The 21813-nt window shown below is 37.7% G+C and overlaps 1 protein-coding gene across 1 annotated transcript; it reads right to left on the reverse strand.

Moving 5' to 3' along the window:
• Positions 1-5173: 5173 nt before the first annotated feature.
• RO60 (Ro60, Y RNA binding protein) lies at positions 5174-20041 on the reverse strand. The gene is made up of 8 exons (XM_080699425.1): positions 19449-20041; positions 14557-14777; positions 13735-13881; positions 13357-13494; positions 10400-10516; positions 9172-9285; positions 8767-8913; positions 5174-5479 (listed from the first exon to the last, which is right to left on the reverse strand). Exons 1-8 carry the CDS (start codon positions 20026-20028, stop codon positions 5327-5329), a joined length of 1617 nt encoding a protein of 538 aa, XP_080555551.1. The 5' UTR covers positions 20029-20041; the 3' UTR covers positions 5174-5326.
• Positions 20042-21813: the final 1772 nt, after the last annotated feature.

Genomic DNA, 21813 nt, shown 5'->3' on the forward strand with positions numbered 1-21813 from the left:
AAGTCTAGTCACACCATACTAAATACAAATAGGTATAGGTGTGTGTGTGTGTGTGTGTGTGTGTGTGTGTAGTTTATATTTAGGATGACAGGGTAACAGCTTTTTTCTTTGTTGCTATCTAGTATTTGTATAATATTTTAAATTTAATTTGGTCAACAGTTTAAATAGAAGTATTAATATATTTGCATCGATATAATATTCCACCAGTTATATGTGGTAATGATACTTATAAAATAGTAAGTTTTAAACTTCACTCACTACCCTTAACAGTCCAAGTGGTCTTTAAAAGAAGCCAGCAGAAATGTAGCTAATTTACTGCTTTCTTTGTTTAAAGTACAGATTCTGATACCTTGTAGAAGTGTAGAAGTTTAAACAATTTAAAAAAAAACTGTTCATAAAGATAATAAGCATGTCAGGGCTTAATAAAATAAGAACAAGGGGGAAAATCTCTTTAGGGTCATTAATAGCTTTTGTGTATTTACAAATTCATTTTCATTGTAAATAATCACCTTAATTTTAGTAATAGAATTTTGTAATATATTCTCCTTTCTACCACTTTCCAATATACCTTGGTATTTTCAGGATTTAGAAAAATGTGCTATTTATTCCAAATGTGCCATGTTATTCAAAGAGTATGCTTAGCTACATTATTAGTTTTTACATGAAAAACATCTTAAAATTAACTTTAAAAAGTTAATATCACAACTTTTTAAAAAGCAAATGAAAAAATACTAATGAAAAAATACAGAATGCCAATACAAGTTATTTATAAAGCTTTTTATGCTATAAACTCTGTGTGTATGTATAGGGAGGGGATACTCCCAGTGAAATTCCTTTTTTTGGGGGGGGGGGGTCTGGGGATGGAACCTAGGGGCATTCAAACTCCGAGCTATACCTCCTGCCGTATTTTTTATTCTTTATTTTGAAACCAGGTCTCACTGAGTTGCAGAGGGCCTCACTAAGTAGCTGAGGCTGTCTGCAAACCGCAATCCTCTGGTCTCAGCCTCCCGAATGCTGGGATTACAAGCATAAGCCACCACGCTTTGTTCCCAGTGAAATTCGTAATAGGCAAAGATTTTGGCAGTACTTTTTATAATTATGGAAAAATAAGCCTGAGACATGCTATTTTCTTAAAGAATAGTTAATTATTTTTCTAAGAATGTTTATACAGTAGAGCATTTCTCTTCAATTCAGGTAGGTATACCTATAATCACAAAGGCAGGCTGAATCACTGATCTTACTGAATGGTCACGAAATTTCCCTAAACATCTAATACACAAAGAATAAGATATAACTTGAACTGGGGAGAAATTGTATCAATCCAGTTACTGTTTGAGAGGCCTACCTATTATCACTTTGAAAAAACAAATGATCTTAAATCTGTATTAAAAAACAGTCTGCAAAAGATCTATCCCAAGCCTGAATGTGAGTCAGTTTCTTGAGATTCATTTAATTACCCAGTAACAGAATGGACAAACTTCAGAAGAAAGGAATTAAAAAAAAAAACAAGAGGTACAAAGAATCTTTCATGAAATAAGATATAGGGAAGCAGGTATCAGGTAAACACTAATAAAAATTCATACAATCAATAGTAACTTAAAAGATTAACTTACACTTAGTATTTTTTTCCCTAGATTTAAAAGATTCTTAGACTTGGAATATATTTCTTCTTTATCAGAGAATAGTGACTTCTTAGTCAATATTTCACCTGTAAAAATTTATCTTCTATATTTTTCCACTCTGAATGGGAATGTTTGAAAAATTACTGGACCTATTGTATTATCTTTCTAAAATATTTCTTCTTTCATAGCATATTCTATTAACAAAGTTTTTAAGTAAAAAGAGCTTTAACTAGTATTTCGAAGCCCTCTTCCCAGTTTTAATTTTTAAATAATAAATCCATGCATGAGAGATGTTACTTCTTGAGGAGAGCAAAATTGAATCACATAGGTTACATTATTGTATATAATCACACAGTACATTAGAAAATAAAAGTTCCAAAGGTGTAATACTAAATTCCATTCACTAGCATACTGCCTTGCTAACATACTCATAAAATAGTTACCTATGTAATGTAACAAACTTAATGGAATTAACAAGAAATTTCAAATAATAAAAGGTGAGGTTATAATATTTTGTTTTACTAATTACAACTATATCTTGGAAATACTTACATATTATCTAGGAAATTAAGTTTGTTTTTCTTAGAACTATTTTTAAAAGCAGTATTTTCCCAAAAAATAATGTAAAAGTAATCCTAGAAGAAATTCAGAAAACTTGTTTATCACTTGAGTACATTCTATTCATAATGAGGTAAAGTTTTTTTAAAAAAACTTTTTCCAATAGAACTGTTATATAGCAATATAGGCTATTAAAACAACATTAATTGTGCTTGAGGATTACTTGAATTACAAAATTATACATGTTCAATCTGTTTTTCTACTCTCATAGCAACTGTGTACATACATTATTTTCTAATATCTAAATAAATGTATTAATTCCATTTTCTCATAATAATTATACTTTTCTGAGTCAAAGTGTTCCCTTTGTGTGGAAAAATGAAAATTGGAATAGAAATGAAAAGACCCAGATTTCTACCTCACAGTGGTCCAGAATCGTATTTTGTTTTAGACCTTGATTCTCTAGCCCAAATTATGAAGTTAGTTTTTAAGTTTCTAAGGTTTCTTTCAAGCTCTAAATTTCCATGATTTAAAAATAAAATTACTTTATTTGGTAGCTTCTTTTAGTCTGTTTTTTTGTCTTTCTTAAATCTTACCCAATTCATTAAATTATACTTACATACTTCAAAAAGGTCACCTCTAATCTTATTTTCTTGATGGATTTAAAATTTGATTCTAATCTTTATTTGTCTGAAAGCACTATCTAAATAGCATATAACTAAAGGAAGCAAGTTTTTATTCTGCTTAACATTTCCACTAGGAATAAAAAGATCATGTTATAATTTTTATTTATTTATTTTTTTGTGGTACTGGGGATGGAACCCAGAGGCTTTCTACCTTCAGGCTACACTCCCAGACCTGTTTTCTATTTTATTTGGAAACAGGGTCTCACTAAGTTGCTGAGAGCCTCACTAAGTAGCTGAGTCTGGCTTCAACCTGTGCGATCCTCCTGTCTCAGCCTCCCAAGCACTGGGATTACAAGCATGCGCCACCATGCCCGGCTCATGTTATAAATTTTAATTTAAGGAATTCTTGGGTTTAAAAGACTTGAGAGATCTTATAGTTATTAAACTTTCAAATAATACTTAATGTATCAAAAGTAGCGAAGATGCTAAATTCCATGCTTACTGGAAGGTCAGAAGTAGAGCAGCACGAGAAGCAGTGCGTGTCTGCAGTGCAGCGCTGCTCGCTTTGCTGCCCAAATGATCTCAGGTAAGTAACAACATCTAAAAACTGCTCTCCTTTGCCTTGAGGAACAGCTAATAACAAAGCCAGCATCAGTATGCCAAATACATTAGAAAAGAACATTCTGTTATCATTCCCAGTGCATAAATACCCCACAGGGGAAAAATATATACACAAATCTTCAGACTATGAGAGCTTCCCTTTCCCCCGAAACATAAAAACTCTCACCCCCTAAACACATGAAGGTTATAATTTATATTTACTAATGTTTAACTTTCCACTTAACTCTAAGAAGGGCTTTATGAACCCCAAGTAAATCTTCAATTACTATTTCAAGAATGATGCGTGGAAATGGAAGTTTTATGTGGAAAACCTCTCCTAGATAACATAAAATTATGAGGAAAGATAGCAGCATTTCAACAACTTGCTTTAATGTTAAATCTCCCAATGAGTATGGGACACTTGCTCAAGAATATAATGCATATTAGTATAATGAAAAGAACATTTAATACACAAAATACAAAATATAAAAATAATTTTCTACAGGATGGTTAGTTGGTAATATGCTGCTCAAGAATTTTCTTTCAAACCTGAAGGACATCACTTTATTATATCTTTACCCTATCAAAAAAGATCGTTTTGCCACAAAATGAATACTGGATATGCCACAAAATGAATAACAAAGACAAAGGAGGACACAGATATGTTAGAAAATATCTAAACCCCATTTATAACTGACTAAAAAATAGTTAAAGGTAATTAAACCAATTCTTATTTTCAGGGTAAGGAAAAGGCTAATCTGTTATAGTTGAGATTTTTTTTTTTTTTTTTTTGGTGCTACTGGGGTTTCTGGAAGCCCTTCTACCTCCGGGCTACACTCCCAGACCTATTTTTACATTTTTTAAATTTGGAAACAGGGTCTCCTAAGCCAGCGTGCACGGCTGGCTTCGAACCTGCACGATCCTCCTGTCTCTGCCTCCCAAGCGCGGGGATTACAAACATCTGCCACCACGCCCGGCTATAGTTGAGATTCTAATCGTTAAACTTATTTAAATTTATTCTAATCGTTAAATTTAAAGTCAAGATTATGAATGCAGGGCTTAAATGCTTGAAACATATTCTTTTCGTGAGTAGGGAAGACTATGACTACAGGAGGCTATGTTATTTAGAGGAAATCACTGCTAAGTCACATCCTCACTCATGCCAAAACAGAACCAAGAAAACCAAACAGAACTCGAGCTTAAGAGTCTCTGCGTGGCCCAGTAACATTCTTAGGGTTTTCTATTATGTTTCTGTTTAATGGTAACAGGTTTTGTAAGTAGAAATAAAACATTAGAAATAAAATATCTTGTTCATTGAATAAGAAGGCTATTATGTACTCCTAAAAACTCTGAGAGCAATTTGCAAAACTCATTCATAATTTAATCAAATCTTTTTTTTTACCCTATATATATAAAAGTTTACAGATGAGTTTCATATTCCATCACAGTTGCATGGTCTAGTGCATTTCAGAGTATTTGGACATTTATCAAAGTTGTCCTTTTCCAATGAAAATATTCAGATAACAGTAAGCACTTCTTAAACAAGTAGCACGATGTGGAACTGCTCATTTCTGGACTTCACGTTTTGGATTTTAAGTAAAAATGTATTATTAACCAGAACAAAACTGTGACTATATTACAGTTTCTATTAACAAGAAGTTTTCTATTAGAGGAAGCTACAGTATTCTGAAGCTATTTCCCAAGAACTAGTTTAGTAGACATAACTTTGGGCTCATCTTATTTTTCCTTCCTTCTGGCTTTTCTTTCTTTCTTTGTTTTGTTTTTGGTAAAGTAACTTTCCATTATGTACACACTGTACCATTATCTTTCACTGGACTGAAATTAACTGGGAAGCAGCTGTGTGTTTCTAGTAAGCTCACTGGTGGCAATGGGCCTCTTAGATCATGCTGGTACTTAGGGTTAAATCACATCTAATGTGAAGTTTCGAATTACATCCAGAGCTCCAGTGTCAAAGCCACACATATCCAACATGCCTCTATCATCTGGGTCCGCAATGGTAAAGCCATTTGATGTCATTCCACAAACAATTAATTTAGCTGGAATATCCATTCTCTGTAGAGAGAAAAAACATTAAAAAACAGTAAATACAAATTAAATTTTTAAAGAAAAACAAAAAGCCTCCAATATTATTATTATTATTATTATTATTATTATTATTATTATTATTATTACTGGGGATTGAACTCAGGGGCTTCTACCTCTAAACTACAAACCCAGTCCTTTTTATTTTGAAATGGGGTCTTGCGAGGTTGCTGAGTCTCTGTACATTACTGAGGCTGTCCTCAAACCTGTGAACCTCCTCTCTCAGGTTACCAAGTACTGGAATTATAGGTATGCACCACTATGCCCGGCTAAATCTCTAATATGACACTTTAAAAATCTCTCTACTAAGCTGGGCATGGTGGCGCACGCTTGTAATCCCCGCGCTTGGGAGGCTGAGACAGGAGGATCACACAGGTTCGAAGCCAGCCTCAGCTACTTTGTGAGGCTCTCAGCAACTTATTGAGACTCTGTTTCCAAATAAAGTATAAAATATGTCTGGGAGTGTAGCCCGGAGTTGAAAGCTGCTGGGTTCCACCCCTAGTACTATTAAAAAAAAAAAAAAATCTCTCTACTATATCTTTTTTTTTTTTTTGGTGGTACTGGGGTTCCTGGAAACCCTTCTACCTCGGGGCTACACTCCCAGACCTATTTTATACTTTTTATTTGAAAACAGGGTCTCTTAAGCCAGCACGGCTGGCTTTGAACCTGCACGATCCTCCTGTCTCCGCCTCCCAAGCGTGGGGATTGCAAGTGTGTGCCACCACACCTCGCTCTACCATATCTTTTTATTTACAAATTCAAATACTTTTTGGCTTTTTTTTTTTTGGCAGTACTGGGGATGAAACCTAGGGGCATTATACCTCTGAGCTACACCCCCTGCCTTACTTCTGTATTCTTTATTTTGAAACAGGGTCTCACTAAGTTGCAAAGAGCCTCACTAAGCAGCTGAGGCTGTCCTTGAACTTGGATCTTCCTGTCTCAACCTTCCGAATGCTGGGATTACAAGTGTGTGCCACCATGCCCGGCTGGCTCAATCTTTTAGGGCCAGATTATGTAAGCTTTAGAAGAATGCAGAATAAAGCTGTAAAGAACCTATCTAAAATTTCTTTGTTTTGTATTTTTACTTGATTTATGCATTCCACAGTATGTTTCTGAGCGGCCTAGGGACTCTCTAATTATGACACCTCTTAGAATATTTTAGCGCACCAGGCATTTTATCCACATACGAAATGCTTGAGTAGTGTATGTGAATATAAGTAAATATAAGAAAGTATTTCTCTGAAATTATCAACATTTGGTTTACATTTTTGATATATTCAATATATATGCCCAATATAAAAATGTTTTTTTTTAAGAGATAAATTTGAAGTTAAAATAATTGAGCCCCCCCCCCCTTTCTTTGGTGGTACTAGGGACTGAATCCAGAGCATTCTATTTCTGAGCTACATTTCCTGAGCTACTTTACTTTTTTTGTGTGTGCGTGGTACTAGGGATTGAACCTAGGAGTATTCTTTCTCTGAGCTGCATTCCCAGCTCTATTTTATTTTTTATTTTGAAATGGGGTCTAAGTTGCAGATGGTCTCATTAAGTTGCTGAGGCTGGCCTTACAGCTGTGATCCTCCTGTCTCAGCCTCCCATGTACTGCAATTACACCATGTGCCAACACGCCAGCTCCTATTTTATTTTTTCTTTTGAAATGGTCTCACTTAGTTATGGAGAGCTTTACAAAGTTGCTGAGGCTGGCTGTGAACCTCCAAGTACTGAGATTACAAGTAGCACACTACAGCAAACTTTTTATTTGGTACTCGGGATTGAACCCAGGATACCTCTGAAATACACTTCCAGACCTTTTGATTTGTTTTGAAACATGGTCTCACTAGGTTGCTAGGAATGTCACTATTCACTGAGGATGTCCTCAAACCTGCTACTGTCTCAGCCTCCCAAACACTAGAATTATAGGTATGCACCGCCATGCTCAGCTATAGTGAACTCTGTAAATAATGTATCTAATGTAATTGTTGTACCAATCCTAAAACGTAAGTACTATTATCTACTATGATCAGTTAATTTGCTGAGGTCCATAATTAATAAAAGAGAAAGTCTCAGGACTTAAGATTTCAAGCTATCTTTAGCACAAATTAGATTCCCTCATGTGTGGTTTTCAAAATTATGTATGTACCAGAATCCTCTGGAAGGCTTGTTAAAACACAGTTCTACTCAGAGAATTTCTGATTCAACAGCAGTCAAATGGGGGCCTAGGAATGTGCACTTCTGAGGTCCCAGGTGAGGATACGGCTGCTGGTAGGGAAACCCCTTTTAGAACCACTGTTCTTCATCAACAATTCTATTTGTATTTCTAGTCACACTAGCCAGATTTCAAGTGTTCAACAGTTCCAGAGAACATCTGTGATAATTTCAAAAAGTTCAATTGTGGGGCACTGATAAAAATATAGATATGTCCATCAAACTTAGGGCATCCATTATAGCTTTGATTTTATGTAATCCTTTAGTTAAACCCACATTTTTTATTTTTTGTTGTACTGGGGATGAAACTCAGGGGCCTTCTACCACCAGGTTTCACCCCAGCCCTATTTTATTTTTTATTTGGAAACTGAATCTACATTGCTGAAAGCTTCATTAAGTTGCTGAAGCTGGCTGCAAATCTGCAATCCTCCTGTCACAGCCTTCCAAGTACTGGGATTACAGGCATGTGTTACCAAAATTCACATATAATACTTTAATTTTGCAAAGAACAAATGAATCATTAAAAATTTTATAGCTAAGAGAAATACTTTTGATAATTACCTAAAATACTGTTTACAGAGAATATTCTTAGTGAGTTCAATACTGAAATTAGATGAATTGTATAGGTACAGCCACTATTTTTTCTTAATTCTGGCATCGCTGAGTCCACAACTGACACTGGATTCCTATACAAAGATTCACACCTACCGTTCGTAACATTTAAAAAAAAAAATAAAGTGATGCCGGGCATGGTGGCGCAGGCTTGTAATCCCAGCATTCGGGAGGCTGAGACCTGGAGGATCGTGGTTCGCGGACAGCCTCAGCTACTTAGTGAGGCCTTCTGCAACTCAGTGAGATGCGGTTTCAAAATAAAGAATAAAAAATAGTGTAGGGACTGTAGCTCGGAGGTCAAATGCCCCTGGGCTTCATCCCCAGACCCGCAAAAATAAATAAATAAATAAATAAATAAATAAATAAACAAACAAACAAATAAATAAAGTTAGAGAATGAAGTGTTACTTGGGTGAGAAACAATAAAAGAATTTGTTTTACCTTTCGATACTCCCTCAGAGCAACAGCAGGGTGGACACTTCCAGCAAAGGTCTCATTATCGGTGAACACAATGAAGACATCAGCAGCTGTGTTTGTCTTCTGAGCCCAGATCATAGGGAGAGAGCAATCAGTTCCACCTGCTGGGATCTAATCCAAAATAAAAACATAAGAATAAAGTTGCCCTAGTGTCTATAAATGAGGTGTCAAATAATTAAATACCTAAAAAATACATTTGCTTACAATATGATTTTGTTTAGGGCCATTTAAAGGCCCTCCCTAGTAAGACTGTATATATATTTTGTGCACTTCTCATGAGAAAAGATAAAACCGTTTTTCTTACAGATCAATGCCGTGCATGATATCAACATAAAATTATTACATATTAGGTACTCAGAAGTTTCTTACCTGGCTCATAGCCATTAAAACCTGTTGTAAAGTCATATCTGTAGCCACAGGACACGGTACCATTTCATCTGAAAAAGCAACTATGTAAGAATCTTTTTCTGTTCGTGTGACAACCTGAAAAATTCAAAGGTAGTAATTTTCAGTAGATTAGGGGAAACAGTATCTTTAAGTTTACACAGCTTCATTTTTATTTTTTATTTTATTTACTGGTGCATTATAGTCATACATCTTAATGCAGTCTAAGATGGTAGAGGCATCATGCACACATCATTCATTTAGCCCTTCCCCAACTCCCTCCCCGCTTCCTCCCTCTTCCTTCACAACCTCATCTTTCAAAGCAACACGATGATGCCTATGTTATCTCTACACTCACACTTATGTGTAATTATACCGTAATATCATTTTTAAGGTACTTTTTTGTGTGTGGTACTGGGGACTGAACTCTGGGACTTTCTACCTCTGAGCTATACCCCAGACCTAATTTTTATTTTGAAACAGCGTCTCACTGAGTTGCTGAGAGCCTCGCTAAGTTGCTGAGGCTGGCTGTAAATCTGTGATCCTCCTGTCTCAGCCTCTCAAGCACTGAGATCACAGGAGCGCACCAACATGCCCAGCTTCAAGGCACTTTTCACAAACTCTGCTGTCCAGAGTCTCTTCACTCTTACTTTTAGATTTCTAATCTTGAAACTTTGTTGTTAAATTTTTCTGAACAAGAAAATACCATTAGTATTTAATGTCTTATACAATTTAAATTTCAATTCTGACTATTCCTTAGAAATATTTTCAGCTTCAGCCAGGCGTGGTGGCGCACGCTTGTAATCCCCGCGCTTGGGAGATGGAGACAGGAGGATCGCGCAGGTTCGAAGCCAGCCATGCTGGTGTAAGAGACCCTGTTTCAAAAATATAAAATAGGTCTGGGAGTGTAGCCCGGACGTAGAAGGGCTTCCAGGAACCCCAGTACCACCAAAAAAAAAAAAAAAAAAAAAAAAAAAAAAAAAAAAAAAAAAAAGAAAAAAGAAAAAAAAAAAAGAAAAAGAAAAAGAAAAAGGAAAAGAAGTATTTTTAGCTTCTCAATATACTTAAAACTTTGATTTACAAAATTATCTTTAAATATAAAATGATAAAAATTTCTCCTAAGCTAAAATGACAAACTAACTTGACAGCTTTACCCCACAATAAACACTCTTCTAGAGGGGCAGAAATCCCAGGCTGTGTGAGGCGCCCTCACCATGGACATGGCTGCAGCAACTGTGCTGGCATTGAGTATGCTACCCAAGACTCTTTGGTTCATGGAAGCGCTGACGTCAACGGCTAGCAAGAAACGCTTTCCAGTTGGCTCAACTGTCTAAAGAGAAAAGAAAACAACCAATTAAAGTCATAGAAATTGCAAATAGCAAAATATATTTATCTTCAAAAGGCTTTTGGGTTTTGATGTCAATGAACTGACAACTATTTAAAACTGCACAGCTTTTAGTTCAGGTAAAGCAAAGGAAACAAGTTACTAGCCTATTTATTTTTGTAGTATTTATTGAGGCTGACTCAGGGGTATTTTACCTCCGAACTACACCTCTAGCCCTATTTTTTATTCTTTATTTGGAAACAGGGTCTCACTAAGCTGCAGAATACCTGGCCAAGTTGCCAAGGCTAGCCTTGAACCAGCAATCCTCTTGTCTTAGTGGGGTCATAGTGTGCTATTTTGAAAAAAATCTGTCCTCATTGCACAAAATGAAAACTTCTAGGAAGTAATTTTTTTCACTGTTATAAAATATAAGAAACACAGAAATTACCTTCTTACACCATTTTTAATTAAATAATTCAGTGGCATTAAATGCATTTGTAATGTTGTATAACCACTCTCTATTTCCAGAACTTTTTTATTATCCTAATAGAAGTACTATCAATTAAGTAATAACTACTCAGCCCCATCTTTCTCTACCCTTAGTCTCTGCAACTTCTGTCATCTTCTGTCTCTACAAATTTGCCTAGATACCTCACATAATATACAATCATGTAATACTTGTCCAATTATGTCTGGCCTGGAACCTGCCAATTACTGGGATTACGGTGTATGCCATCACAATTGACAACTGGTGTAATTTTCAACCAGATATTATGATCCTCCAGCATGGTTCTCATTACTCAGGATTGCTTTGGCACATGCCTGTAATCCCAGCACTTGGGGGGCTAACACAGGAGGATTGCAGGTTCCAGGCCAGCTTCGTGTTTTGTCTTTTAAAAATCATGAAAGGGGCTGGGCATGGTGGTGCAAGCTTGTAATCCCAGAATTCAGGAGGCTGAGACAGGAGGATCCCAGTTTGCAGACAGCCTCAGCTACTTAGTGAGGCCTTTTGCAACTCGGTGAGATCCTGTTTCAAAATAAAAAATAAAATATAGGGCTGTGAGTGTAGCTAGAAGGTAGAAGGACCCTGGGTTCCATCATCCCCAGTAACACACACACACACACACACACACACACACACACACACACACACGCACATACATACACACACATCATGAAATGGAACTGAGTTTTGCTAAATTCTTTTTCTGCCCCAATTTAGATTATAATATCGCCTGTTCCTTCATTCTATTAATGTGTACTGCTGTAATGTTGCACTACTAGGGATAAAACCCAGAGGTCTTTTACCTCTGGAATACCCCTAAACCCAATTATATTTTTCATTTGGAAACAGGGTCTCACTAGGTTGCTGAAGCTGGTCTTGAACCTGTGATCCTCCTGTTTCAGCCTCCCAAGTCCTGGGATTACGAGTGCATGCCACGATGCCTGGCTGTTGAATGGTTCTTATATGTTAAAAAATCCTAAGCCAGGCTTGGTGGTACATGCTTGTAATTCTAGTACTTGGGAAGCTGAGACAGTAGGATCGCAGATTCAAGGACAGCATCAGCAATTTAGTGAGGCTCTCAGCAACCTAATGAAACTCTTTCTAAATAAGAAATAAAATTGGTCTGGGTATGTAGACTAGAGGTGGAATGCCTCTGGGTTTAATTTCTAGTACCACACACACAAAAAAAAGTAAAAGAAAAATTCTTTCACATCAGAGATAAATATCACTTGGTGATGGTGTATGACTTTTAATTTGCTGCTGAATTTGGATGTTATTTTGTTGCTTATAATGAAAATTCTAAAATCCCAATTTTAATAATGCTGATGTGAGATTTCCATTCTGGAAAACTATCAAGACTGATAAGATGCATCTACCAATTAACAGGAAAAACAGGACAGAGGACCAACTTAAAAAATCTCACAGGTATGCCAATTCTTAAATTTACTCATTTATAACAAACATTTATCGAGCTGGGCATGGAGGCACATGCCATGTACTTTGAAGGCTGAGAAGGAGTATCACAGGTTCACAGGCAATCTCAGCGACTTAGTGAGACCCTCCAGTTTAGGGAGACCCTGCTTTAAATTAAAAAATAAAATAGGGCTGGAGGTATAGCTCAGAGATAGAATGCCCCTGGGTTCAATCTCCAGTACCACAAAACAAAACAGAACATTAATCATAACCAGGCGTGTGGCTCATGTTTTTAATTCCAATACTAGGGAGGCTAAAATAGAGGAGGATGCGGGTTCATAGCCAGCATCAACTCCAAATTTGCGAGACCCTGTTTCAAAATAAAAAATAAAATAGAGCTTGGCGTATAGTTTGGAGGTACAATGTCCCTGGGTTCAATCCTCAGTACGACAAAACAAACAAACAAAAACCCCATTTATCAAAATCATAAAAAAGATCCCAGATAAGCAGCCACTGCCCAAAGGCAAGAGAAAATACTCACAAAACTTATCATGTTAATTATATATATATCCACTTTCACATAAATTCAAGGAAAAACAAATGAATATGTACTAAAAAAAAAATGGGAAAACCATTAAATCTACCTTAAAAATGGGCTTTTACAGCCAGGCATGGTGGTGCACACTTGTAATCCCAGCATTCGGGAGGCTGAGACGGGAGGATCACGGTTCGCCGACAGCCTCAGCTACTTTGGTGAGGCCCTTTGCAAGTTGGTGAAACCCTGCTTCAAAATAAAGAGTAAAAAGTAGGGCTGGGGGTGTAACTTGGAGGAAGATGCCCCTGGATTACATCCCCAGTACCGCCAAAAAGGAAAACAAAACAAAACAAAAAAGCACTTTTACAAAAGTCATTAATCTAAACACCAAACCTTAAACGTCTTATAAAAAGCAGCATCCAATGCTTTTAAGATTTCTTCATCAGGGCGCCACTTCAGTTTCCCTCTGAGTCCATGGCCTGTTTTGTAAGTTTCCAGTGCAATTAAAACGTGAAACGGATGTATACGAGCCTAGAAACAAGACAAAGAAAGAAAGGAAACACAAAATTCAAGTAAAAAATAGTAATCACGTGTCTCCCTTAGGTTTTTATGTTAATGTAATACATCTTACAAGAAAAAGAAAATGATGATGTATTAACCTTAGATTTAAGAGTCAAAAAATGTTAAAAAAAATCCAAGAGAACCTAAAAATATTCAGATTGTATTTCTAAAATTTAAGAGCCAACATTTTCAGTAGTAGATAACGCTTACCTTTTTTAACAGTTTCTCATTACACAGTTTTTCACATACTAAAGATACTTCTGAATTTCCTGGCTCAAGCACTGAATTAGCAGTCATCTTTCCTAGGTTCCTTAGTAATGCAGTAAGAGGCATTTCTTGTAACAAAGCCTTCCATATCTATAGAGAGAAATATGAGGAACGAAAGGGAAATGAATCAGTAGAAAATGTTAAAATCAATCAATACTAATAATATATTCTCTAAGACGTTCATTTGGAATTCCAAGTGCTTTCAGAATAAAAATTTGTCAATTGATCAAAAGCTTGTCAACTAAGCTAACTTATTCTTTAGTGGAATAAGGAAGAAGTCTATTTTATGAAGGAAATAACACAGACCTTTTTTTAAACTAGCAAGGCAGCATATTTGCTGGAATGGAACTAACATAAAAGGCCAACTATATTTGTGTATCAAAATGTTAGGCGTTTTAAAGAAATACTAATTTCAAAATATATTTTGAGCTGGGTGTGGTGGAGCACACTTGTAATCCTGGCATTAGGGGGGCTGATATAGGAGGATCAGGTTTGAGAACAGCCTCAGCTACTTAGTGAGGCCCTTTGCAACTCAGGGCTGAGGTGTAATGAGTTCTATCCCTAGTACTGAAAAAAAAAAATATATATATATATACATATATATATATATAGAGAGAGAGAGGTGGGGGGGACAGACAGACAGACACAGGGGAGAGATAAATATTAATTTCTCTGTCACTCTCCTTTCTCCCCTTTGCAGTGCTGGGGATTAAATTAGGGTCTTGTACATGTAATTTCTCTTTTTAAAATGATCGATGTACTCACCTCCTTAGATTTTAAGTGATTCGTCAGAAGATGCTCCCTAACTAATCTATGTTCTTCTATTAGATGAATGACTTCCAGTTCATCTTTTGTGCGCTTCACTTTTTCTACAGCCTCCAGATACTTTAATAATTTTTCCGTCTCCACAGTAAGTGCTTTTTCTTTATACAATTCATGGACTTCTTTCCAGCCCTTTGTAATATATTTGGTCACAATGGCAAGTCCTTTAACAAGATAAAGAATCGAAAAGGCAGTCAGGATTACCAAGTAAAAAATAGAACATGTTTCCTAAGAATGCATCGTATAATAGGCTTAACTCATCCACAGGAGTTAACTCCCTTAAAGTGGGATGCTGCTTCTGTGATGTAACAAACACATTTAAGCAAAGAGAAAATTAATTTTAATTTTGTTTATTCCATCATTATTGTTTAAATAAGAGACCTGGTGGGAGAGGAGGACTTTACACCCTAAATAATTTTATTACAGAGGAGCAGCCTGTGCTTTCTCAGAGATTCCAGTATACAGTGCCTATTTCAGGTCTACAAAGTCAGAACATCTCACAAGAGTACAGATCTATCTCAGCATCATATCCATGTCTCGCTATACTTCTAAATAAGTACACATTTATGAAGAGGAAAAGAGGAACTGAAAGTGAACAGGGAGGTAGGTCCTTTTAAAATTGCTTAATAACTAATAAATTATTTTTTCATTCTCTCTACAATTTCTTTTAATAGTAGATAAAGTTTTGTGGGCTAGGAAATTTGATCAACATTAATAAATATTGATCTTTCTAGGTCTTAGTTTCCACATTCAACGTAAGGATTGATCTGTCCAACTCAAATATCAATGAGGGAAAGGCAGGTAAAATATAGAAATAAAACAGGCCACACAGTGACATTAAAGTCATTAGGACTATGTGGAGTCAAAGAGAGCAAGTACTGACGTGTTTTGTTTTGTTTTGTTTTGTTTACCAAGTATGCTGTCCCCAAACATACTAATACCTATAAGATGTATCCCAAGTCTTAGAACATCAATACTAGGTACTTACTAAATATTTGATGAATGAATGAATGCTGACTATAATTTATAAAGAGCGTAATAGCTGCTGGGTGCATGCTTGTAATCCCAGTACTTGGGAGGCTAAGACAGGAGGATAGCAATCCAAGGACAGCCTTAGCTACCTAGTGAGGCCCTACACAACTTAGTCAGACCCTGTTTCAAAATAAAGAATAAAAAATAGGGCTGGGAGTGTAGCTCAGAGGTAGAATGCCCCTGGGTTCCATCCTCAGTATTGGAAAAAATAAAGCCTAATAGCTAAAAGGGTAGTAATATAAGAAAATAATCCACACATGCACAACACACACAAGGATATAAAGAGTAAACACACAGGCCATGGCCCCCCCCAAAACAAGATAGGATTTTCCATCTATCCTCTTGTCAAAATCTGTAAAACACTAACACATCTGTTCAAATGTGGGGAAACTAGCTACTTTCCTCTACTATTTGTGAATTTAACAATTATAAAATGATTTACCCTATGCAAGCTTCTTCACTGTAATAATAATAATAATAATAATAATAATAATAATATTTTGCAGTTCTAGGGATGGAACCCAGGGTCATTCTATCTCTGAGCTATACCCCAAGCCCAATTATTTATTCTTTATTTTGAAGCAGGGTCTCACTGAGTTGCAAAGGGCCTCACTAAGTAGCTGAGGCTGTCTGTGAACTGCAATCCTTCTGTCTTAGCCTCCCAAATGCTGGGATTACAAGCACGTGCCACCACGCCTGGCTTGCAGTATTTTAATAATAATATAAAAAGTGGAAGCTACTTTAACAGTCATCACTAAGAGACTAACAAAATAAATTATATTTGCTGGGTGGGTGGCACATACCTGTAATCCCAATACTTGGGAAGCTAAGTCTGGAGGACTGCAACTTTGAGAACAGCCTTAGCAACTTTGTGAGACCCTGTTTCAAAAGAAAACATAAAAAGTTCTGGAGTAGAACTCAGAGGTAGAATGCCCCTGAGTTCAATCCCCAGTATACAAGTGCGTGCGTGCCTTTGTGTGTGTGTGTGTGTGTGTGTGTGTGTGTGTGTGTGTGTGTACATGTGTATGCTTGTGGTGCTGGGCATTAAAATTAGGGCATTTTACTTCTGAGCTGTAATCCCAGCCCTTTTTATTTTTTATTTTGAAAGAGGGTCTTACTAAGTTGCTGACAGCCTTGCTAAACTACTGAGGATGGCCTCATATCTACAATTCTCCTGTCTCAGCCTACCAAGTACTGGAATTACAAGTGTGTGTCACCAAGCCCAGCTCCCCCAGCTATTTTATTTTTTTGAAACATGGTCTCCCCAAGTTGCTAAAGCTGGTTTCGAACCCATGAGTCTCCTTCTCTGCCTCCTAAATACTGGGATTAGAGGTGTGTGCCACCATGCTCAGCATTTTATGTTTAGAAAGAATCTAGTATACAATAAAACATATGTAGCAAAAGAAATCAACAGTCTACCTGAAGATGGGAAAACTGGCTACTTTTCTTTTGGTGCTGGGGATTGAACCTAGAAAATTCTACCTATGAGCCACACTCCTAGCCCTATTTTATTTTTTATTCTGAAACAGGATCTCATTAAATTGTGGAAGGCCTCATTAAGTAGTTGAGTCTGGCTAACAACCTGGAATCCTTCTGTCTCAGCTTCCTAAGTACTGGCTGCCACTTTTCTTTTTGTGGGTAGAACTCATTCTTTCTGTATCTTTTTTATCTGTACTATTCAATTATTATTATTATTTTTGTGATACTGGGGTTCCTGGAAACCATTCTACCTCCAGGCTACACTCCCAGACCTATTTTATACTTTTTTATTTGGAAACAGGGTCTCTTAAGCCAGCGCGGCTGGCTTCGAGCCTGTGCGATCCTCCTGTCTCCACCTCCCAAGCGCGGGGATTACAAGCGTGCACCACCATGCCCAGCATTATTCAATTATTTTAAAATATGTAATCTTTAATAAAAAATCAAAATAAAATGTGTATGTAAAGATCTGCATCCAGTGTGGTAATGCATACTTGTAATCCTAATATTTGAGAGGCTGAGACAGGAATATTATAGGTTTGAGGCCAGCCTCAGTAACTTAGTGAGACACTCAGCAATTTAGTGAGATTCTGTTTCAAATAAAAAATAAAAAAAGCTGGGGGTTGATGTCCGGGAACCTCAGTATTCTGAAGAATTACAGACCTCCACCCCTGATGTGTACCCCTACTCACTCCCTCATGGGAATCGCCTTTAAAAAAAGAACTGTGAGACCCCAAAGGTGCTCTCTCCCTCTTGAAATGGCCTGTGGTCTTCCTTGAACACATATTTGCCACTTTCCTAAAAAAACCACTGCCTTTGTCTCTGGAAAAAAGGCTGGGGATATAGCTTAGAGGTAGAAAGCCTCTGGGTTTAATCCCCAGTACCAATAAATAAATGAATATCTGCAATAATTGGTTGCTTATATTTCATATGAAAGTCTATTTTCAGTTAAAAACGGTAATTTAGGAATAACTGAAGAGATGCTATGCATAAAGCTATTATTTTTTTGCAAGTGTATGTAGTACTGGGGATTGAGCCCCAGTACCAGGGCAGTCTACCTCTGAGTTACACCTCTAGCCCTATTTTGTTTTTATTTTGAAACAGGATCTCACTAGGCTGATGAGATTCTCACTACTTGCTGAGGCTGACCTTGAACCTGCAATCTCCTGTCTCAGCCTCCCAAGTATAGGATTACAGGTGTGCACCACCATGCCTGGCTATAAAGCTATTATTATACAACATATGTAGAAGGGAAGGGAAACAGCAGTGTACTTCCCTAATATGACAGGAACTGGGTGCTAAGTATTTTGTTTTGGTACTGCGGTTTGAACACAGAGGCTTTCTACATCCAAGTTATACCCCAGCTCGATTTTATTTCTTATTTGGAAACAGGTTCTCAGTAAGTTGTGGATGGCCTCGCTAAGTTGCTGAGGCTGTACTTGAATCTGTGATCCTCCTGTCTCAGCCTCCCAAGTACTGGGATTACAAGCGCGTGCCACCACGGCCGGCTCTAAGTATTTTAATATATATTATTGTACTTAATCCCAGTAACTGCTTAAAGTCTACTTCCCTTCCCCCATTTTTTAATGGAGGAAGGTACAAGTACTCCAAAAGGTTATGTGACTTGGCTTAAGGAGACACAGTAATAGGCAGAGCTAAAATTTGAATCCATTTGAGTGGCTATACTTTCAAGTTTTATTTCTAGTGAAAAAAAAAAAGTCAAATTTTGGATATGCTGGTTTTTATAGAAGTTCGGTTTAAATTACTCCTGCCCAAGGGTTTTTATTTCCCTCCTAAGAAAGATTAGTAATTATTGTAGCTACAACTAACTTCTCAAACGTTTCCGCTCATAGTTTAGAAAAAGTGGCCAAATCCCCATGAGAAAGCTTGCAATTAACCTCCTAGACCGCAAGCTCTACACTGCCTCAAGCAGCGTCAGGTTCTATGGTGGTCCACTCTAGGATGCGCAGGGCAGCGCAGCCTCCCTCCTTACCACCCATGGCAACCTGCTCTCTTGCTTCCTACAACTTTATTCTGTCACTGATCCATGGACACAGCCTATAATCACTTGGTGAGCACTCTATCTGGCACAATGACATTTTAATATTCAGAACTTTAACCCATTACATGATTCTTGACTATTATCATCTGGACTGCCTGTGGTAGGTGTTTAGTTTCAGGTAGGCACTAAACATGTCTGAATTAGTCCATCACTGTCTCTTAAGAATGAAAGGCTGATTCTAGGAAATAAGTACATCACGCCAGGTGAAAATGAGCTACCTGTCGGGTGTCTCCGCCCTCCACCCCCATGCGGGCTTTACGCTTACCTTCACTAGAAGGCTTCAGATGCGACAGTCTCAGCAGGTCTTTGTGAGACCAGCCGTTCCTCTGTTTGTACTTCGTGACCGCCAGAGCCAGGGCCATGCCGCCTTTGTCGTTGTACCAGTCTGCGATGGCCTTCCGGAGGGCGCGGCCCCACATGCCACACTGCATGCTCTCCTTCAGGTCTTTCTTGAACTGGATGAAGGTAAAGAGATGTGTAGGGATGCGACACACTTCAGGGACCGCCTTGAACGCCGCCTGCTTGGTGCTGACGTCAGAACACTGGGAACAGATGGCGAGTGCGAAGAGCAGGGGCTCCTGCTTGGCCGCCCTGCCTTCCTGACTGAACGACTTGATCTCCTGGATCACTTCACACCCTCTGCCGTCCTCGATCAGTCTAACTAAGGCTTCGGCATTTTCCAGGCCCAACTTCTGCTCTTTGATATAGTAAGTCCCGCCTTCAGAACCAAAACATAAGAACCGGTGGAGTCGATTCAAGTCTGTGACCTGCCACACAAATCCACCTTCTGAGTTGGCGATCTGCTTCTCGTTCAGAGGTTGCATTTGGTTTACAGCTTCCTCCATTTTCCCTGTCTTTTAGGAAACCTATCAAAAAAGCAGAACATTACAATTAGATGAACAAAAAATAAGTAAATATATAAGTAAATCATAAAATAAAATAAAGCTGGTTGCATAGCTTGGGAATAGTATGTTCCTGGGTTCAATCCCTAGCACCACATACAAACACAAAAAATGTACTTACTGAACTCCATTATGAAATCTCTCCCTCCCCCAGGAATGGGGATTGACCCAGGGGCATTAGTACTAGTAGTCCTAGACAGGACTACTAGTTAATACCTTGCTTACATTTTTTTTTTTTTTTTGTACTGGGAATTGAAGCCAGGGCCATTCTACCTTTGAGCTACACCCCAGCCCTTTTGATTTTGAGAGGGTCTCATGCAGTTACTTCTGGAATCCCTAGCCCTATTTATTTATTATTTGCACTGGGGATTTAACCCAGGGGTATTCTAACTTGGAGATACACCCTCATCCCTATTTTTAATTCTTTATTTTGAAACAAAGTCTCACTACAAGTTGTGGGAGGGCCTAAGTAGCTGAGGCTGACTGTGAACCTCTTGTCTCACTCTTCCAAGTACTGGGATTAAAAGCGTGTGCCACCACACCCACTTATTTATATTTGATTTTGATACAGGGTCTTACTAAGTTGCTGAGGGCCTAAGTATCTGAGGCTGGCCTCATGATCCTTCTGTCTCAGCCTTTCCAGTACTGTGATTACAGACATATGCCACCACTCCTGGCATAAATCTTTTAAATCTAAAAATGTCTAAGAGTTGGGCGTGGTGGCGCACGCTTGTAATCCCAGCATTTGGGAGGCTGAGACAGGAAGATCCCAGTTTATGGACAATCTCAGCTACTTAGTAAGGCCCTTCCCAACTTAGTGTGACCCTATTTCAAAATAAAGAATAAAAAGTCAGGCTGGGAGTATAGGTTGGAGTTAGAATGCCCCTGGGTTCTATCCACAGTACCGCAAAAAAAGAAAAAAAGAAAAAAGAAAAAAAGGGAAAAAAAGGAAAAAGGAAAAAAAAAAGGTTTTAAGCTTAGCATTTTTCTCTCAGTACAAAAATCAATATAACTGTCTAAAGGAAGAATTAGAAGCACAGAAAATGAAAGGAAAACATACATGTGACCACCTAGACAGGACGACTAGTTAATACCTTGCTTACATTTTTTTTGTACTGGGGATTGAAGCCAGGGCCATTCTACCTTTGAGCTACACCCCAGCCCTTTTGATTTTGAGAGGGTCTCATGCAGTTACTGCACATTGGCCTCCAACCTGTGGTCCTCCTGCTTCCCAAATGCTAGGATTATAGGCAGGCATCCCTGTGCTTGGCTCCTTGAGTCAGTTTTTAAACTGTGGGTTTTTTTTTTTTTATTGTTAATTTGGTACTGGGGATTCAATCCAGGAATGTTCTATCTCTACACTACACCCCTGCCTTTTTAAATTTTTGTTTTGCAACAAAGTCTCACTAGGTTGCTGAGAGTCTCACTAAATTGTTGAGGCTCTCCACAAATTTACAATCCTCCTATCTCAGCCTCCCAAGTCCTAGAATTACAGGCATGTATCAAAATGCCCAGTTTAAAGTGTTTTTATAGCTAGGCATGGTAGCGCACGCTTGTAATCCTACCAGAGGGAGGCTGAGATAGGAGGATCGCGGTTCGCAACTATCCTCAGCTACTTAGTGAGGTCCTTTGCAACTCAGTGAGACCCTCTTTCAAAATAAAGAATAAAAAAGTAGGGCTGGAGGTATAGCTCAGAGGTAGAATGCCCCTGGGTTCTATCCCCAGTAC

This window comes from Muscardinus avellanarius, assembly GCF_963383645.1.
Source record: "Muscardinus avellanarius genome assembly, chromosome: 7".
Taxonomy (NCBI): Eukaryota; Metazoa; Chordata; class Mammalia; order Rodentia; family Gliridae; genus Muscardinus; species Muscardinus avellanarius.